The sequence below is a fragment of the Microcaecilia unicolor genome, chromosome 2, assembly GCF_901765095.1.
Source record: "Microcaecilia unicolor chromosome 2, aMicUni1.1, whole genome shotgun sequence".
Classification (NCBI taxonomy): Eukaryota; Metazoa; Chordata; class Amphibia; order Gymnophiona; family Siphonopidae; genus Microcaecilia; species Microcaecilia unicolor.
In genome coordinates, this window is record NC_044032.1 from 354,860,546 (window position 1) to 354,881,265 (window position 20,720).

General features: G+C 44.0%; 1 protein-coding gene across 1 annotated transcript in view; it reads left to right on the forward strand.

The window, feature by feature from the left end:
• The window catches only part of TNKS (tankyrase), a 505,381-nt gene that overhangs the window by 331,340 nt on the left and 153,321 nt on the right, over nt 1-20,720 (forward strand). Inside the window, exons 16-17 of the mRNA XM_030194488.1 lie at nt 10,234-10,453; nt 16,961-17,070. Coding sequence (XP_030050348.1) covers nt 10,234-10,453; nt 16,961-17,070 — 330 coding nt within the window. The remainder of the gene's footprint in view (nt 1-10,233; nt 10,454-16,960; nt 17,071-20,720) is intronic.

The window sequence follows — 20,720 nt, forward strand, 5'->3', positions numbered from 1 at the left end:
CACTGCATGTTGAAGGGCCCTGGTGGTCTAGTGTCCTCTGTGGGGGCAGGAAATAATCCCACTCTTTGCTGCCCACTGCCGCTGATCTGCCTGGCGGGCGCTGCCATGTTTTAAAAATGGCTGTCGAGACTTCCCGCAGCATTCTTTTGAGACCCACGAAACTACTGTGGTAAGTCTCGGCAGCCATTTTGAAAAGACGGCGGTGCCAGGCTCAGTAGCGATAGCAGGTAGAAAAGTGGGGGGTTCTTTCCTGCCCCCCTCCACCAAGAAATCACTAGACTACTAGGGCCCTTCAAGGTAGGACCGGAAAGGGCCCACTTTTGCTCAGGGTGTGTGTGGAGGGGGGAAGGTTGTAGTGTGTGGGAGGGACCTGTGGTGCAGTGGCCAGGGGGCCCCAATGACTTTTACTTCCTGGGGGCCCCGACCACTGTCAGTCTGCCACCTCATCTCCCAGTGGCAGCTGATAACCTTCAGACTATGCGGACCTCCAGATGCAGAGAGATTAATTGATGAAAGCCAATATGTGAGCAATCTGAGGATTACGATGACACTATGGGAACAATATCAGCAAAAGTCAGACAGGCCCTGACTGAGGCAGCTCCAGCCTATTTTCCTTGCACAGGTTTCTTCTTGTTGCAGAAATCTGTGTGAGGGGTGGGGGGTCACTACAGGATTGAGGGTATGCTGTCTCACAGCCCCCCCCCCCCCCCCCCCCCCAGTTTCAAAAAAACAAACAAGAGTTGATTATCCCACAAAGAAACACAAGAAAATAGAAATCAGGAGCAAAGTTGACTCACACATATGTAAAATTAAATTAGTGTAATTAAAAATATAAACACTTATATAAACGCAAATCTAATATATCGTTTAATAATAATTTTTGTTTATTGATCTGAAGGTGGCACTGCCTTTTTTTCCATGATTTCCTAGAGGCTCTATACTACATTTTTCCATTGATTTTCTCTAATAGATTCATCATAGTCTTAGCGTAGAAAGAGATGTCAATAGTTTTATATATAATAGTACATTTTGTTAAGCTTTTATTTATATTTTTTCATCCTTCAGTAAACACAAATTTGTAGGTATTTTCTTACTATTTATAGCTGCCATTTTAGATTTCAGAGGTGACTCTAAACAGCTGTTATGTATAAAAACATTAAACATTTTTTCTATTATTTATACTTTTATTCCCATTTCCTAAAAGGTGATTGTAATTTTAATTGTCTTTGTCATCTAGCTACGCCATTTTGAACAAGTGGGTGTTATCCCTCCTACCAGCAGAGATGGAGGTAGAGGGGAAAAACATCTTTTCCAGTGAACTCACTGGTATAACCTGGTGCTCAAGGAAGTCTCCAGTATTTTTTCTCTAACTCTAGCAGGTGGTAGGTTATTTAGTTTGGTGCTCCTGGTCCCTGGCCTAACTCCCTACTCTGCTGGATGAGGCTGCACAATGAGGTAGAGCCTAAAGGCTGCTCCCAGGTTACTGAGTCCCTGGACCAGACCTGGTTGAGTGCAGAGCTGTGTTCCACTGCTCCTAGTTGCGCTTTTTAGCATCCACTGGGCGAGGTGCTTGGCTTGACCCTGCATGCCCTTTGCTGGAGGAGTACAGGTCCCCATCTTCCCATCTCTTGTAGTCCGTACAACCTGTTTGGGTTTTTTTTTCTCTCCCAGGCTCCCTTCAGCTCCCAGGCATTTAAAAAAAAAAAGAAGAAAAGAAATTGGATCTACCTGGTTTAGCTTTATTCCCTCTATTTGGGAATAAAGCTAATTGAGTGCACTTTTGTTACTCAAAGAGAGCAGGGAGTCAGCCCAAGTAGGAAGGCAGGCCTATATGCGCCGGCCATGTGACTGGGCATACTTGCAGGCAGACACTACTTTCTCTGCAAGAACTGTCAGCCTAGCACAGCTGCTGGCGCTGTCTGCATATCCTGTGGTGGGCTGTTTAACTTCAGAACTGGCTCCAGGTGGGAATGGCAGCTGTATTGGATTCCCTTTCTTTTTTTCCTATTGCTCTTTCAATGCACCATGAGAACTCTCAGCCCCCATCACTGCTTAAATTTGTGGGGGGGGGGGGGGGGGAGCTTCTCTCACACCCAACCCAGATCTCCCTGAAGGGGGATCCTGAAGGAGCCCCAATGGGCTCCTGGGGCCTATAGCTCTTTTCAGCACCAGAGCTTAACCCACATGATTAAGCAAGCCTTGTAAGCGAAAGCTGACCCCTTGGCTGGCAGTGAGGTCCCAGAGCTCTTGGCTGGGGCCCTGTTCTGGGGGTCAAGCACCGCTAGGGGGGATAGAGAGCTCTTTGACAGCCTGGGTGGGTCCAGATGGACCCTTAGAGGATCCGCATTGTCCCTCGGACTGATTTTGAAGAGGATTCTTCTCCCTTGGAGTAGAAAGAGGAATGGTCCTGTGTTGTTCAGCTCTTCCATTGGGAGGAGACTTGTCTCAGATGAGGTCAGAGAGGCCCTGGGATGCTTAAGGCTCCTGCTTCAGACCCTTCTGAGGTAGATCCTTTTATTAGAGGGTCTCACGAGTTCCCCTTGGCATTTTCCACTTCACAAGTCCCTCGCTCAGATGATGCTGGTGGAGTGGGAATCCCTGGATGGGGCTCTTAAGAGGGCCAGGGCCCAGGATCATCTTTATACCTTTGCTCCTGAGGACATGGATAAGTTCTGGGGCATACTCCAAGGTGATTGTGTGTGGCACTGCCAAATATCTTTAAATGTTAGCACCTTTGCATAGATAGACTCGTCACCAAATACAGGACAGGGGATCACAAAATAGAAATATAAAGACTAAGGCCCCTGTTTACTAAGATGCGCTACTGTTTTTAGCATGCGCTAAATATTAGCAAAAGCTAACACTAGAGACACTCATATATTCCTGTGGGTGTCTCTAGCATTAGTGCACGCTAAAAACGCTAGTTCACCTTAGTAAACAGGGCCCTAAAATTGAACTAGGGCCCCCAAGATGTCAAGCTTTAAAAATACTGCTACGTTGGAGAAATAGACAAATTTCCTCTTATACTAAGCAAAGTAAAAAGACATTTCCAATGACCATTTCTAAAAAAAAACCCTAACTTATTCCAGTTGTTAAATTCAAATTAATGGGCATTTTATTTTCCCAGTTGTTTTGGTCTGTTTCTTTCTTCTGCTTTCAAGTCTGTCTTCTACTAGTTACAGTGGCTGCTGTGCATTTACCTTTTCTCCTCATGTTTTCTTCCATTCTCTCACATATCTATCATATTGATCTTCCCTTTTAGCTCTTTCTGCTTTTCTGTCCACTCAAATTTCAACTTTTTTCACACTCCAGTTTTTCACCTCTTTTTACTTTTTACCAAACTCTTATGGCCTCTTACATGGTTTCATCATGTACATTATCTCCTCTCCCTTTCTCTCCCTCCACCCTTGTAGCTCAGCATATTTTCTCTCTCCCGTGTAACTGAACAACTTTCTTCTCCACCTCCCTCCCCACATTTGTAGCCTAGCATTTTCCTGTCATAGTAACATAGTAGATGACGGCAGAAAAAGACCTGCATGGTCCATCCAGTCTGCCCAACAAGATAAACTCATATGTGTATACCTTACCCGCCTTTTTCAGGGCACAGACCGTACAAGTCTGCTCAGCAGTATTTCCCGCCTCCCAACCACCAGTCCCGCCTCCCATCACTGGCTCTGGCACAGACCGCATAAGTCTGCCCTCCACTATCCTCGCCTCCCAACCACCAACCTCTCTTCCCCCACCTGCTCCGCCACCCAATTTTGGCTAAGCTTCTGAGGATCCATTCCTACTGCATAGGATTCCTTTATGCATATCCCACGCATGTTTGAATTCCGTTACCGTTTTCATCTCCACCACCTCCCGCGAGAGGGCATTCCAAGCATCCACCACCCTCTCCGTAAAAAATACTTCCTGACATCTTTTTTGAGTCTGCCCCCCTTCAATCTCATTTCACGTCCTCTCGTTCTACCGCCTTCCCATCTCCGGAAAAGATTTTTTTGCGGAGTAATACCTTTCAAGTATTTGAACGTCTGTATCATATCACCCCTGTTCCTCCTTTCCTCCAGGGTATACATGTTCAGGTCAGCAAGTCTCTGCTCATACGTCTTGGAACGCAAATCCCATACCATTCTCATAGCTTTTCTTTGCACCACTTCCATTTTTTTAACATCCTTCACAAGGTACGGCCTCCAAAACTGAACACAATACTCCAGGTGGGGCCTCACCAACGACTTGTACAGAGGCATCAACACTTCCTTTCTTCTGCTGATCACACCTCTCTCTATACAGCCTAGCAACCTTCTCGCTACAGCCACCGCCTTGTCACACTGTTTTGTCGCCTTCAGATCCTCGGATACTATCACCCCAAGATCCCTCTCCCCCTCAGTACCTATCAGACTCTCACCGCCTAATACATAAGTCTCTCGTGGGTTTCTACTCCCTAAATGCATCACTTTGCATTTCTTCACATTGAATTTTAATTGCCAAACCTTAGACCATTCTTCTAGCTTCCTCAGATCCCTTTTCATGCTTTCCACTCCCTCCCGGGTGTCCACTCTGTTGCAAATCTTAGTATCATCCGCAAATAGGCAAACTTTACCTTCTAACCCTTCGGCAATGTCACTCACAAATATATTGAACAGAATCGGCCCCAGCACCGATCCCTGAGGCACTCCACTACTCACCTTTCCCTCCTCCGAGCGAACTCCATTTACCACCACCCTCTGTCGTCTGTCCGTCAACCAGTTCCTAATCCAGTTCACCACTTTGGGACCTATCTTCAGCCCATCTAGTTTATTTAAGAGCCTCCTGTGGGGAACCGTGTCAAAAGCTTTGGTAAAATCTAAGTAGATTACGTCTATAGCACGTCGATGATTCAATTCTCCAGTTACCCAATCAAAGAATTCAATGAGATTCGTTTGGCACGATTTCCCTCTGGTTAAAACCATGTTGTCGCGGATCTTGCAACTTATTGGCTTCCAGGAAATTCACTATCCTTTCCTTCAGCATCGCTTCCATTACTTTTCCAATAACCGAAGTGAGGCTTACCGGCCTGTAGTTTCCAGCTTCTTCCCTATCACCACTTTTGTGAAGAGGGACCACCACCTCCGTTCTCCAGTCCCTCGGAACCTCTCCCGTCTCCAAGGATTTATTAAACAAATCTTTAAGAGGACCCGCCAGAACCTCTCTTAGCTCCCTCAATATTCTGGGGTGGATCCCGTCCGGTCCCATGGCTTTGTCCACCTTTAGCTTTCCAAGTTGTTGCTACACACTCTCTTCCGTGAACGGTGCTATATCCATTCCATTCTCAGGTGTACTTTTGCCAGTCCCTCGCGGTCCTTCTCCAGGATTTTCTTCAGTGAAAACAGAACAAAAGTATCTATTTAGCAAATTGGCTTTTTCTTCATCATTATCTACATAGCGGTTCGCTGTATCTTTTAGTCTCACAATTCCCTTTTTAGTCATTGTCGCCCCTCCTTACATTTCTAGCCATTTGTTCTTCCGCTTGCGCCTTCGCCAGACGTACCTCTCTCTTGGCTTCTTTTAGTTTCATCCGGTATTCCTCCCCGTGTTCCTCTTCTTGAGATTTTCTATATTTCTGGAACGCCAACTGTCCTGTCTCTCTCCCTCCCTCCATGGTCCAGCAACTCCCTGTCCCCTCTCCACAATAATGCGGCCTCTTCTCCTTCCCCCAACAATGTAGCTTTTCCCTCTTCATCATCTTTCCCCTATAGCCGGCCAGCATCTCCCCCTCCTTCCCACTTCATGTTCAGAATCCCCATCTCCTCCCTTCCGTAGTGTCCTCTCTATCCAACATCTATTACTACTATTACTATTTAGCATTTCTATAGCGCTACAAGGCGTACACAGCGCTGCACAAACATAGAAGAAAGACAGTCCCTGCTCAAAGAGCTTACACTCTAATAGACAAAAAATAAATAAAGTAAGCAAATCAAATCAATTAATATGAACGGGAAGGAAGAGAGGGAGGGTAGGTGGAGGCGAGTGGTTACAAGTGGTTACGAGTCAAAAGCAATGTTAAAGAGGTGGGCTTTCAGTCTAGATTTAAAGGTGGCCAAGGATGGGGCAAGACGTAGGGGCTCAGGAAGTTTATTCCAGGCGTAGGGTGCAGCAACACAGAAGGCGCGAAGTCTGGAGTTGGCAGTAGTGGAGAAGGGAACAGATAAGAAGGATTTATCCATGGAGCGGAGTGCACGGGAAGGGGTGTAGGGAAGGACGAGTGTGGAGAGATACTGGGGAGCAGCAGAGTGAGTACATTTATAGGTTAGTAGAAGAAGTTTGAACAGGATGCGAAAACGGATAGGGAGCCAGTGAAGGGTCTTGAGGAGAGGGGTAGTATGAGTAAAGCGACCCTGGCGGAAGACGAGACGGGCAGCAGAGTTTTGAACCGACTGGAGAGGGGAGAGGTGACCTAAGTGGGAGGCCAGCAAGAAGCAGTTGCAGTAGTCTAAACGAGAGGTGACAAGGGTGTGGATGAGGGTTTTGGTAGAGTGCTCGGAAAGAAAGGGCGGATTTTATGGATGTTGTAAAGAAAGAAACGACAGGTCTTGGCAATCTGCTGGATATGATCAGAGAAGGAGAGAGAAGAGTCAAAGATGACCCCAAGGTTTCGAGCTGAGGAGACAGGGAGAATGAGAGAGCCATCAACAGAAATAGAAAACGGGGGGAGCGGGGAGGTGGGTTTGGGGGGGAAAATGAGAAGCTCGGTTTTGGTCATATTTAATTTCAGGTGGCGTTGAGACATCCAGACAGCAATGTCAGACAAGCACGCTGAAACTTTGGTTTGGATGCAAGGTGAAATATCAGGGGTAGAAAGGTAGATTTGGGGGGAGTCAGCATAGAGATGGTAGGAAAAGCCATGGGATGAGGTTAATGAACCAAGGGAAGAAGTGTAGATAGAAAAGAGGAGGGGACCAAGAACAGAACCCTGAGGTACGCTGACAGGCAGAGGGATAGAAGTAGAAGAGGATCCACCAGAGTGAACACTAAAGGTGCGGAGGGAGAGGTAGGAAGAGAACCAGGAAAGGATAGAGCCCTGGAATCCAAGTGAGGACAGGGTATTGAGAAGTATGCTGTGATCGACAGTGTCAAAAGCAGCGGAAAGATCAAGAAGAATGAGGATGGAATAGAGACCTCTGGATTTAGCCAGTAATAGGTCATGGGAGACTTTAGTAAGCGCAGTTTCAGTTGAGTGGAGAGGGCGAAAACCAGATTGTAGTGGGTCAAGAATAGTATGTGAGGAGAGAAAATCAAGGCAGCGGCGGTGAACAGCATGCTCAAGTAATTTGGAGAGAAAAGGAAGGAGGGAGATGGGTCGGTAATTAGAGGGACAAGTAGGGTCGAGTGAAGGCTTCTTAAGGAGAGGTGTGACCACAGCATGTTTAAAGGCAGCAGGGACAGTCGCAGTGGAAAGTGAGAGGTTGAGAATGTGACAGATAAAAGGAATAAGAGCAGGAGAGATGGCATTAAGAAGGTGGGTGGGAATTGGATCAGAGGAACAGGTGGTACATTTTGAGGAAGAAAGGAGAAGTGTAGTTTCCTCAATAGTAACTTCAGGAAAGGAGGAAAGGGAATGAGGGGATGGAGAGAGAGGGGAACGGACTAGTGGAGGGGAGAGGTGGTGAGGTAGAGAAAGCAAGGTTTATCTTTTGAACCTTGTTGTGAAAGAATTCAGCAAGGGTTTGAGGAGATAATGAAGGGGGAGTTGGGGGAGGGGGCACCTTGAGGAGAGAGTTCAATGTGGTGAAGAGAAGTCGAGGATTAGAGCCAAGAGAGTTGGTCAGTTGGATATAATAATCCTGTTTGGCACGTAAAAGAGCAGATTGGAAGGAGGTCAGCACGAACTTAAAGTGTAAGAAATCAGCAAGGGCCCGAGATTTCCGCCAGAGGCATTCGGCGGAGCGGGTACAGGAACGTAGGTAGCGGATATTAGAAGTCAGCCAAGGTTGGGGTTTTGTACACCTTACAGGGCGGGTCATCAAAGGTGCAAGAGTGTCTAAGGCAGAGGATAGAGTATTGTTGTAAGAAGAAACAGCCTCATTGACAGACGTGGATGGTGCCACAGTAGAGAGGAGGTTTGAAACATGGGAGGATAGAGATGAAGGGTCAATATCGTGAAGATTGCTAGATAAGATAGGACTGGACTGGGAGGGAGGAGATTTAAGTGTGAAAGTTATAAGATGGTGATCAGAGGAGGGAAGATCAGAGGCAAGGAAACTAGAGGGTGAACAGTTGGAGGAGAAGATGAGATCAAGACAGTGACCATTTTGATGAGTGGGGGAGGTGGAGCATAGTTGGAGATTAAAGGAGGACGTTAAAGCGAGTAACTTGGAAATATAAGAGTTGGAAGGATCATTAGCAGGAATATTAAAGTCACCAAGGATGAGAGAGGGGGAGGAAGGATCATGGAAGAAGGGAAGCCAGGCGTCAAAGTCACTGAGAAAGGATGAAAGGGACTTATCAGGGGGACGATAAATGACCGCTATTCGAAGAGGCAGAGGAGAGAAAAGGCGGATAGAGTGGACTTCAAAGGAGGAAAAACAGTGAGATTGAGGTGGAAGAAGGGGTTGAAATCTGGAGGAGGGAGAGAGAAGTAGTCCAACACCGCCCCCACGGCCAGCAGGGCGAGGAGTATGTGAAAATAGATAACCGCCATGGCACAGGGCTGCGACTGAAGCAGAGTCATCAGGGCAGAGCCAGGTTTCTGTTATGGCGAGCAGATGGAGGTGACGCGAGATAAAGAGGTCCTGGATATAGGCGAGTTTGTTACAGATAGAGCGGGCATTCCATAGGGCGCAAGAGAAGGGCAGAGAAGAGGAGGGGAGTAGAGAAATAGAGATGAGGTTAGAGAGGTCGCGGTGAGATCTGTAGAGTTGGGATAATAGTTGGTGAGGGGGGCCAGGATTGGGATTGATGTCACCGGCTGAGAGTAAGAGAAGGAGTAAAAGAGGGCAGAGGAGAGTAGGAGAGGTGTGGCCACAAAGGCGTCAAAGGCGAGAGGTATTTAGGTGGAATGGTGAAGGCAAAAATGGATGGAAGAAAGAGGCGGAGATTAAAAGCCAAGAGGGAGGAAGAGGGTAGGAGAGAAGGTGAGGTGATGAAGTCAATGGATGGGCAGTGAGCTCCTGTAGCGGAGAGAGGTAGGGGATGAGGGAAAAGATTAGGAAGGGACAGGGCTAGGAAGAGAATGTGAATAGGGGCCATAAATGACTGAGGTACTTTAGCAACTGGGAAGAAGATTAGATGTAAAGAGAAAAATGCCCCGCACGCCGTTAGGCGCGCAGCACCTAGAGCGGAGGCCCTGAGTGGATCGGAGTGGACCTGGGTGTCACCCCGGAGAAGGCTGTAAGGATATGCAGATGAGCTGCAAGTCCTCCACAGCACCTGAAAGGCAGCCGGTGGTAGAGCTGGGCACCTCTCAGCTGAGGAAAGGCTTACCAGGGGTTAGGCCGAAGCCAGCATTCCTCCCCCTGAGGGTCGCCTCACCCCTCCCCCCACACACACACACCTATCATCTGTCTGTTTCGTTGCCCTTCAGTCCAGCATTGCCATACTGTCCCTTTTTTTCACTTTTGCTGTGGCCACCAATGTGAAAGTAAAGGGCAGTGGTAGGCCTTGGGGCAGTTCCCACACTCAGTATCTGCCATTCCTTCCGTCAATACAGACTTTGTGTCTTAGAGAGCAGGACTGGCAAACTCTGAAAGCATGCATAAGCTGTAAAAGGATAACACGGGATCTTAAATCTGTGAGCGCACGCTGTCTGGTGGACCCACCACTTCTGACACAGGAAGTCATCATCAGAGGTGGGACTGCCAAATGCTGAATGTGGGCATATACCTGAAAGCTCCACACTGCCCTTTACTTTCACTTCTCCCTACCCGGAAAAGCCCTGCATTTGTCACTGCATTTCCTGTTTCCCTGCTTGTATTAACCCTGCTATACTGCTGGAACACCACTGTAGTAGTAGTTAATTTTGTAATATACATTTATTATGCCAGAAAAAGGCAGTTAAGTTTTTCTGGTTGCAATTTTCTGTGAGGTTATTCATGTAAATGTTTTTATAGATAACTGAATCAAACTAAATTTGACTTTAAAATACATGGTGTGTTTTGTGTTATTGAATAAATGCCTTTAGAGTCCCAGGGCATATAGCAAAGCCTCTGACACTATTGTGTGGGAGTTACTTTTTTGTAATTTTTTTTTTGTTTGTAGCATGGAGCAGATCCAACCAAAAAAAACAGAGATGGTAACACTCCTTTAGACCTGGTGAAGGAAGGAGACACAGATATCCAGGACTTACTGCGAGGAGATGCTGCTTTGCTTGATGCTGCCAAAAAGGGCTGCCTTGCACGAGTGCAGAAGTTGTGCACCCCAGAGAACATAAACTGTAGAGATACTCAAGGAAGAAACTCCACTCCACTGCATTTGGCAGGTAACCAATGTATTAACATTTGAGTGCATTTTGTATACTTTATTAATTTTCCTATACTGTCACTATTTGCAATGAGGTGTAATGCTGACCAAAAGTCAACTATAGTGAAAATGGATCCGTTATGTTAAACTTCCTTCAAGAAACAAAATATTTCTAAAGAAAGTAATTTGGCCTTTGATTTTTTAGACTGTCTCATTTGGAAATAAAGATTAGTTAAATCTAAAGGTATCGCCTTCCATTATGTAATACATTTCTTCATCTACTTTCAAGATTCAAGAACTTTATGAAGTTAGTCCATTAAACACATATCATCATTATCATTGGGCCTGATATTCAAAGGATTTATGTTCCTAACTTAGAGAGTTATGTTCTTAAATTGGGCTCTTTGAGAATTTACTAGGGCTGAGTACCCTCTCAAATAGGAGCATAAAAAAGGGGGCCAATAGGGGTGGACTTAAAGCAGGAAAAAGAAACTAGGACCCTAAGCACAAGGCTCAAATCTAGGTGAATGGATGGCGAGCCTAAAGGGTCCTTTGACTAAGCTGCACAAAACGCAGGACTTTTCCTGTTCACTAAACCCATTTTATCACGGCAGGAAAATGTCATTTTCCATTTTTTTATTTGCAGGTCCTGCGCTAATGAAAACAGCGTATGGCAACTGCAAATAATGCGGGAGCACTTACTGCATCCTATTTAGTAGGTGATAAGCGCTCCTGCATTACCCAGCTAGTGCGCACTTATGGGAATACACTACCTGGTTAGTGCTTCCTTACCCATTCCCCTCCCATGTTCCCTCCCAGAAAATAAGTGGAAAAAAAATAGCAGCATTCAGTTAGCATAGGCAAACAGGGAAATTTATCACAGGATTCTTTAGCAGACCCTTGTAAACCATTTTGGTGTGCTAAGCCTGTGTTAGGGTTTAGTGCACCTTAGTGAAAGTGCTCCTAAATTCATAAGCATAACTTTTAAGCTCCTAAATTAAGGTGAATTTCTGGCTGAAAACTTATGCTCCCAAGGTTGTCTGAAAATTGGGCTCTTAACGCAATGTCTTCAGCAATCTTTTCTGTCTACTCTGCACCATGCTCAACTACACCTGCCTTTTTCAGATCTTTCTCATGAGCTTCCTACCTTTTTCAGATTCTCTTCTCCTATGCCTGAAAATATCGTCTCCTACACATTTCCTCCCTCCCCGGACTGTGTTCTTAGAATCTGTCATTCGCTTTCATAACCTCTTCATCTTAAATTACTTCAATTTTAACCCTTTAAAACCTTCTAGAACCTTTGATAGGCACATGCTTTCCTTTCTATTGGATTTGGATCTTGAATAGCACATTCATTTCCCTACTCACGAAGCTGGGCGAACTCTAGACTTAGTTCTGTCCCATTGCTTTGTTTCATTAATTCTCTCTGCCTTCTTTCCTAGACCGGTTCATTGGTCGGATTGCTTTCTTATTCAGTTCCGTCCAGATTCCGTCTCTATCCCCTGTTTTTACTTCTCTTACCTCATGACATCCTGATTTTTCTGCCACTGACCCCTCCTCCCTCCCCCCAACACTTTTCTTTCCCCCCCCCCCCCCCCCCCCCCCCTTTGCATGATTTTGCTTCACGTCCCTTTGAGGAGCAGTCCCTGTTATGGGACTCCTCTTTATGTTCTGTGGTTTCTATGGTTTCTACCTATACTCCAATTCGCAATAGAACTACTAGACCTTCCCACAAATCCTGGTTCCATAAAATTGAGACAGCACCGTAAGTTTGAGCATATTTGACGGTGCACCAAACTTCCTTCAGATTGCCTCACCTGGAAGACTGCTTTTGTCAACCCATCCTTACGAAACCAGCCTGGCTTTTCTTTCTAAACTGACTGAACAAATCGTCTCATTTTCTTCACCCCTGCAGTCAGGCTTTCACCAAGGCCATTCTGCTGAGACTATTATGACTGCTGACCTCAGTGGTCATCACTCCTGTCTTGATCATAGGCACTACTCTCCTCATCTCCTTTGATCCTTTGACCTTGTAAGCCATTCTCTCCTTCTAGAAAGGATGGCTTCTCTGGGAATTTGTGGTTCTGTCCTTAATTGGTTTTCCTCATTTCTGAGAGACTGCCCCTTTTCAGTTATGCTCTCTCACTTATGTTCTACCCCTTTACCCCTTAAGTGTGGTGTCCCCCAAGGTTCCCTAATCTCTCCAGTCCTACTTAACACCTTAAGTCCCTTGGCCCAACTAATACAATCAACTACTATCAAGTTCTGTATCTGTGCAGATGATATGAGTCTTTCCCCAAAATCCATCTAACATCAATCTTTCTGCTCTTTAAATAAGATTCTTGGATCACTTCTAACCTCCTGGTCCTGAACCTCTCAAAATCTGTTGCTCTCTGGATAACTGGTTAGTCTTTTTCTCCCTCTCTCACTTCTCTTCAAAATACACCCCTTCAGCCAGTTCAGTCCCTTAAATACTTGGGTGGTGTTCTTGACCCTCAACTGTCCTTCAATTCCCATATCATTTCTATAGTCAGAGCCTGCTTTCAATCACTCCGCTTCATTCGCTGCCTTCTTAATATCTTAGATGACATTTCTTGTGCTACTTTACTATGCTCATTGGTGTCTTCTTGTTTGGACTACTATAATATTGTCTACTTTGGTCTCCCAAAAGTCCTCAAACAGCTTCAAACATTTCAAAATACTGCTATCCATTTGCTTTCTCATGCCCACGGGTCTAATCATGTCTGTCCCCTTCTGGGCCACCATCACTGGCTTCCCATACCCTGTTGCATATAATTCAAAATTCTTACTTTGTCTCGGAAGGTTTTGAATTGTGAGAATCCTTCCTATCTTTCTGCTCTCATTTTCCCCTACACTCCCCCTAGCATTCTAGTTCCACATTAACTTTTCGATTGACTCTTCCCCCCTGTTCACTGTTCCCGCCTTGAATCAACCTGTCACTCAGCTTTCTTTTGTGCCACCACTTCCTTTTGGAATGCCTTCCCTATGGAACGCCACTTTGAACAACCTTACTCCCGATTTCGGGTCCTCCTTGAGACCCACCTTCCCCCCCCCCCCCCCAGGCTTTTCCCTTCAGCCCTGATTGATCTTGATCAGTTGGCTGTCCTGAAATAGAGCTATCCTATTCTAGTTAATTTCTTCCTTAGCTATTCCTACTTTATTTTTATGTGGCTCCTTTCCACTTCTTTATTTTTACTGTACACTGCTCTGATTTTTAAACAGAAGGGTGATATATCAAGTTTTTAATAAATGAAACTAAATTTAGCTTTTCTTTTTTCTTTTTTTAATCAGACCCATTATTTATTAGCCTTTGTGTGCATTCAGTTGGACTAAAATGGAAACTACACTACTTTATCTAGACCATCTTCCAATTGTTTGACTTCTAACTGGCTACTTCTTATAACTGTGTAATACAGAAGATTGTATCACAGCATTCAGTCATTTTCACACAGCCCAGCAGAGTGAACTTTGAATGGATGAAGTACATCAAATTCAGCATAAAAACATGGCAGACTATGCTCCATCTGACTTATGAAGGACAATTTGTCATTCTTTTTTTTTTTTTTTTAACGTTTATTTTCTTTTATTGAAAAACTAGTGAAAAAGGCCCGTTTCTGACAGAAATGAAACTGGCGCTAGCAAGGTTTTCCTCGGAGTGTGTGCCCCCTCCCTACCCATCTTCAAATCCTTGCTCAAAGCCCACCTCTTCAATGTCGCTTTCGGCACCTAACCATTGTACCTCTAGCCAGGAAATCTAGACTGCCTCAATCTTGATTGACTGCACTTTTTGTCCTTTAGATTGTAAGCTCCTTTGAGCAGGGACTGTCCTTCTTTGTTAATTGTACAGCGATGCGCAACCCTAGTAGCGCTGTAGAAATGTTAATAGTAGTAGTAGTAGAGTGTGTGTGAGATTTACTGTGTGAGAGAGAGTGAATGTGCAAGTGTGTGTGTGTGAGAAGGGCCCCTCCCTCCTCTCTCCCAGTTCCAGGGTGCGCCCTCCATCCCTCCCTCCCTCCCTCCCTCCGTGGGTCCGAGATCCAGGGCCATTCCCCCCTCTCCCCCTCCAAGTTCCAGGGTCATCCCCCTCCCTCCCTCTGAGTTCCATGGTCCATTCCAGTTTAAGGGTCCTCCCCACCCTCCCTCGGAGTTTCAGGGTCCCCACCCTCCCAGTTCCAGTGTCACCTTCCCTCCCTCCCTCCCAGTTCCATAGTCCGCCTCCCAGTTCCAGGGTCCCCCTACCAGTTCAAGGGTCCCTCCCCTTCCCTCCCAGTTCCATGGTCCTGTCCCCCCTCCCTTCCTCCCTCCCTCGGAGGTGCTTGGTGGGGGGGGGGGGGGGGGTTGCTATTTGCTGTCAACCTAAGGAGACACTGCTTCTGGCATCCAGCAGCTAAGGCCTGTCGTGACCCACAGGCAGCTGGAGCTCCCTCATACTCTTTCAGTGACACACATTGAAAGGCAACGGCTGGATAAAGTGTTTTAGTGATATTTAGTTTAGATCTCATGATATTCATATGTACAGATGTGTAGCTTTCAAATAAATTAAGAGGTGTGCAGTAAGAAAACAAAAACCTTTTGTCCTTTACCTGTTAAGGCGCAGTTTATCCAGTAGAAACAGCTTTAGACCTGTTTCAGATGGAAGAAGGGAAAAAAAATGACAATGTGTATCAGCAGCTTGTGGGTGTGCTTGATTTTGAGTGTATGGGAATGATGGCTGTGTTGGGGAGTGGAAATAGAGATTAACCAGTGGGCCTCCTTGCTTACATTGTAGTTGATTGGGTCAGTTCCACTCGTGTGTAGTAATTGTCCTGCTGCAGGGCCAGAGTCGGAGAGGGGAGTGCGGCGGAACGGTGAGCGAGCGGCTGCGGGAGGGTGGGTGAGGGGGAGTGTGGGCGGGGGGACGGGGTGCAGTGGCGATTTTGTTTGGTTTTGAGTGTATGGGAATGACAGCTGCGTTGGGAGTGGAAACAGATTAACCAATAGGCTTCCTTGATTCGTTGAGTATCTTTGCTCTGCCCTCGACATCATCACGTTGTGATGCGAGGGCAGGGCAGACACTCATGGCCAAACCGGATATCTCAGCCACCTCAAGTTTCCGGCTTGAGGCTTCATTCGAACGTTGGAGGTGCCTTTTATATATAGAGATGTTAATAGCAACAGAGACAAAAGTCGTCAAGTATTATAGCAATCATAAATCAAACTTTCAACAAACAAGGTCTCAATTCAAGCAGAGCAGTTCAATATTGTTCTCTAGTACAACCCCAAACTCCTCCTCCCCCCCCCCAAAAAAAAAAAAAAAAACTGTCTGATTGAAAATTACAGGGCCAATATTCAAAGTGATTTAGTTAACATTATTCATACAATACAATGACACACCTTAATGGTTAGCCAAGGTGGCAAGTGCAGTTGAACTGTATAAAGAGGACAAGATGGGTAGTACAAAGTCATTGGGATAAATAGATGGGTGGCTAAACTGAAGGAAAATTATATGTACAGTTGAGTAAGATGCAAGTACTGGTCTAGGTTACATGTTGTGCAGCAAGCTAGTCCAGGTACAAAGTGAATGGATTTTCAGTCGCTACATGTATTAAACGCTTGGGAGAACACTGGGCTTTCACCTGTTTCCTGAAGTAGAGGTAGTCTTGAGTTCGGTGTAGTCCCTCTGGGAGAGAGTTTGAGTAGGGGCTACTCCTGAGAAGGCTCACTGGGTGGGTATCACATTGTACAATTGCTTTTGATAAGGGTGCAGATGATAATGCTCCGAGAGGACCTTAGATGGTTCAAAAGTGTCTAGGTGGCTATCTATTTCTTTAGATATTCTATCCCATTTTGTCTGAGGAACTTGAAAATCAAAGGTAGAGTTTTAAATTTGGACCTGTAAGGTACTGGTAGCCAATGTAGTTTTAGCAGGATGAATGTGATTTGGTCACACCACTTCAGTCCTCTATCAGTCATTCTGCACATTCGTTGGAGATGGTGCACACTCTTTCTGGTTTGACCAGTGGTGAAGGGTATTACAGTAGTCCAGTCATGATGTTGTCATGTCATGGACCACTATGGTCGAACTTGGCTCTGATTGTGTCTTTAGAGGTTGTTTGAATTTGCAGGATCAAAGAGCTGTGATTTTAGGGAGTGTTCATACTTCTCAAATGGTATCTTTTAAGTTGGGTATCACTCAACAGGATTGGCAGTATGGAGGTGATGAGTACTACCACTCCCATGTGTATAATATGAGAGGGTATACCGGTTGTACTTGTTTCTTCTTGAGAATGTGTGGCTCTGTTTAGAAACCCCTATGTGCCACTAGTCGCACAATTTCATGCTTCCAAAAATCATGAAACAAATACACTGGAATTGTAATTTTTTGGGCAAACATGTTTTGCAGTTTTCTAAAACCTGTTGAAAAAACAGTATACATATCTAGTCAATCATATTTTCCATATACCTTCAGTATGTCAATTCATTTAGCCAAAGTAGGTTTTTTCACATTGTATTTTCTGCCTTACAGCTGGTTACAACAACCTAGAAGTAGCAGAGTACCTGTTGGAGCATGGTGCTGATGTTAATGCTCAAGACAAAGGAGGTCTAATTCCTTTGCATAATGCAGCTTCTTATGGGGTAAGCACCAAGAATATATTTAGTGACCTATTTAAAAATAATTGTAGATCGGCATTGACTTTTTAATATAAAAATCAAAGTAGCAATCTGTTGACTAGTTTTTTCCTTCTGCCATTCCCCTCCCCATAATCTTTCATCATCCTATTTCGTTCCTTCCTTCCCCCCACAAATTCCTTTCATCATCCTGTTTCTTTCCTCCCTTCCCCCCACAAATCCCTTTTATCATCCTGTTTGGTTCCTTCCCCCCCCCCCCCCCACTTCCCAATAAACCCCACCAATTACATACATTCTAGCCTTGCAGGCCATGATGCTGTTTTTGGAGGGGGGTGAAAAGACAGTACCAACCACATGGCCGAAAAACAACACCACCTCACTCTGTGGCCTTTTTCAGTACCTTGCATTAGGAAAAGCATATGAGTGTAAGGGTGCTTGGTCAACGTCAATAACATTTATTTATTGGGATTTAACAGCAGCAGTTTGAATTTGCCAGAGGAGTGGGAGAGAGGCAGATATTGATGTCTGGCTATGAAGGTAGAAGCTGGATGTTGTCATCAGGTTGCATGAGAGAAGGTGATTTTCGAGGTTTTAATCCTAGTTATATACAAGCAAATGTATGTTCTTCTACTGTTTATTTCCATAGCTCTGCTGTACACCATGCTGTATGTGTGTGAATATGTGCATGCATATATGCTAAAAATGTTAAAAGGTCCAGGATATAACTGACTGGTATGCTTGTGAAATTTGTGAATGGTTCAAATATATGTTTACTCAGATTCCCTTTCTATAATTCAGTATTACATTTTGTTTAAAGATCAGAAACCATTCAGTGTGACATATATGCAATAATAATTTAATGTTGAATTTTGATTTGCTGTAGGTTTTATGTTTTGTTTTAGTGTATGTTTTATTTTTGAGTTTGTTTAATTTTTATGAGTGTAAGTTGTAACCCACCTAGATGTCTTATATGGGCAGTATATAAATTTGATAAATAATGGAAAAGAGGGAGGAAAAGCTTTTTTTGAATGATTGTACAAGCAATAGATATACACTCAGTATGGTTATAGAAGTACTCTAAACCTAACAAAGGTAAATATGATTTCCACTTTTGACTGAATAGTTTGCCTGAAATATTTGATATATTTATGAACAATATATTATAAATGCCAAATATAGTTTTTAATTTGCTGCTTTAAGGAACAGTGTTGTCCAAAACCCATATATCCCTGTGTAAAAAGTAGATGCCCCCTAAACTTTATAACTGGTTGTACCACCTTTAGCAACAATAATTGCAACAAACGCCTTCCTATAATTTGATATGCCTTTCACATCTCTGTTGAAGAATCTTAGTCCACTCTTCTTTGCAGAACTGTTTTAATTCAGACATATTTGTAGGTTTTCATGCATGAACTGCTCATTTCAGATCATGCCACAGCATCTGTATTGGGTTCAAATTAGGACTTTCTCTAGACCAGTCCAAAACTTTAATTTTGTTTCTCTTCAGCCACTCAGATGTAGAATTGCTTTTGTGTTTGGATTATTGTCTTGCTGCATTACCTAATTTACACTTACCTAATGTACAGATGACTGGATATTCTCCTTTAAGAATTTTCTGGTAAAGTGCAGAATTTATGGTTCCTTCAATAATGGCAAGTTTTCCAGGTCCTGAGGCAGCAAAGCATCCCCACACTATTGTACTACCAACCACCATGTTTGACTGTTAGTATGGTGGTCTTATTGTAAATGCTGTATTTGCTTTATGCGAAACATAATGGGGCCTGTGTTGTCCAAAGAATTCCACTTTTGATTCATCTGTCTATAGTCCCACAAGGCTTGGGGTTCATCCAGGTGTGTGTTTGCAAATGTGAGACAAGCACCATTGTTACTGTTGACTAACAGCAGTTTTTTGCCTTTGCTACTCTCCCATGAATCCCATTTTTGCCCCGTCTTTCTTATTGTGGAGTCATGATTGCTGACTTAGCTGAGGCTAGAGAGGCCAGCAGTACTTTCGATGTCTTGGGATGTTTTGTGACTTTCTGGATGAGTTGTTGCACCCTTGAAGTAATTTTGGTAGGATGACCACTCCTGGGAAGATTCACCACAGTTCCAAGTCTTCTCAATTTGGAGAGCTTTAGAAATGGCATTATAACTCTTTCCAGACTGATATATTTAAACAACTTTTTTGTATTCATGTCTTCTGGAATTCCTTTGATCGTGGCATAGCGTTTTTGTAGAAACGTGGTGACTACTTCACCCTCATGGTAAGGTTCAATATATAGTGAGGTTTAAGTTCAGCAAGACTGACTGCAATCAGCCTGGTTGTATTCAATCAGCTGAATCTAATTATCAATTAAATTTGGTCAATTCTTTGATTAACTAAGGGGATGCTTAAGTTTTCACCTGGATGTTATGGGTGGTGGATAACTTTGTGTCTTAAATAAGTGGGTTATAATTTGAAAGTGCTGTTGTGTTTAGGTTTCCTTTGTCTGGTATTACATTTTTTTTTTTTTTTAAGATCAGAAACCATTGTGACATACTTGAAATAATGGGGGAAATCAGGAGGAGGAGGAAAACTTTTTCACATCACTGTAGCCTTTGTTTTTTGTATTGGTCATTACTGACCTTTTTTGTCAGTTTTAATCAATCTACAATTAGGCATATTTTCAAAGCACTTTGGGAGGCTAAGTTCCATAGGTTTCTATGGAACTTTGGGAGGCTAAGTGCTTTGAAAATATGCCTCATCGTCTTTCTAGATTTGACACTTGCTGACTTATAGAAACTTGCTCAACTGTCTCCCCCAGAAATAGCATCTATTTTTGGATTTTAATAGTCCTTTATTTTTACTTGTTGCCTAGCGTCCCTCCTCCAAGGGGATGGGATTTGATATACTGCCTTTCTGTGGGTGCAGTCAAAATGGTTTACATATTATATACAGGTACCTGTTTTTCTCTTCCTAACACTTCAACTGCTAGATCTTGCAACAAATCTTCTAACTCCGCAGTTATTTGATACATATGCATTGTGATATTAAACTTTTACTTTCAACCCCCATAAGATTTCTTTAGAATATAGTTTTGACATGCCAGTCCCAGTGCCCCTCTGCTGACAGAAAGTTATAAAGAGATTGCCATTCTGGAACCATTAAAATGATACAAAAGCAGTTTCTCTTATAGGATTTATCTACACATCTTTGCCTTTTCCTTTAAAATCAGATCACAGCACAGGGAACACAATAATATTTATTGTTACAATAATATTATAATAGTTTGTTTTCATTTAATGATAGTTCAGTTGGCCACACAACATGGGCCAATTTTGTTTTTGTTGCCAGCAACAAACATTAGAACATACAAATGTTAATTTATTTATTTGTTGCATTTGTACCCCACATTTTCCCACCTATTTGCAGGCTCTATTAGATTGTAAGCTCTTTGAGCAGGGACTGTCTTTCTTTGTTAAATTGTACAGCGCTGCATAACCCTAGTAGCGCTCTAGAAATATTAAGTAGTAGTAGTAGGCTCAATGTGGCTTACGTAGTACCGGTGGTGTTCACCATGGCTGATTGAGAAGCAGGTACAATGTGATATTGTGGTCGAGTAAGGTTCATGTGTTACAGGCACGATTAGGATCGAGGAAAGGAGGGGTTATGTAAT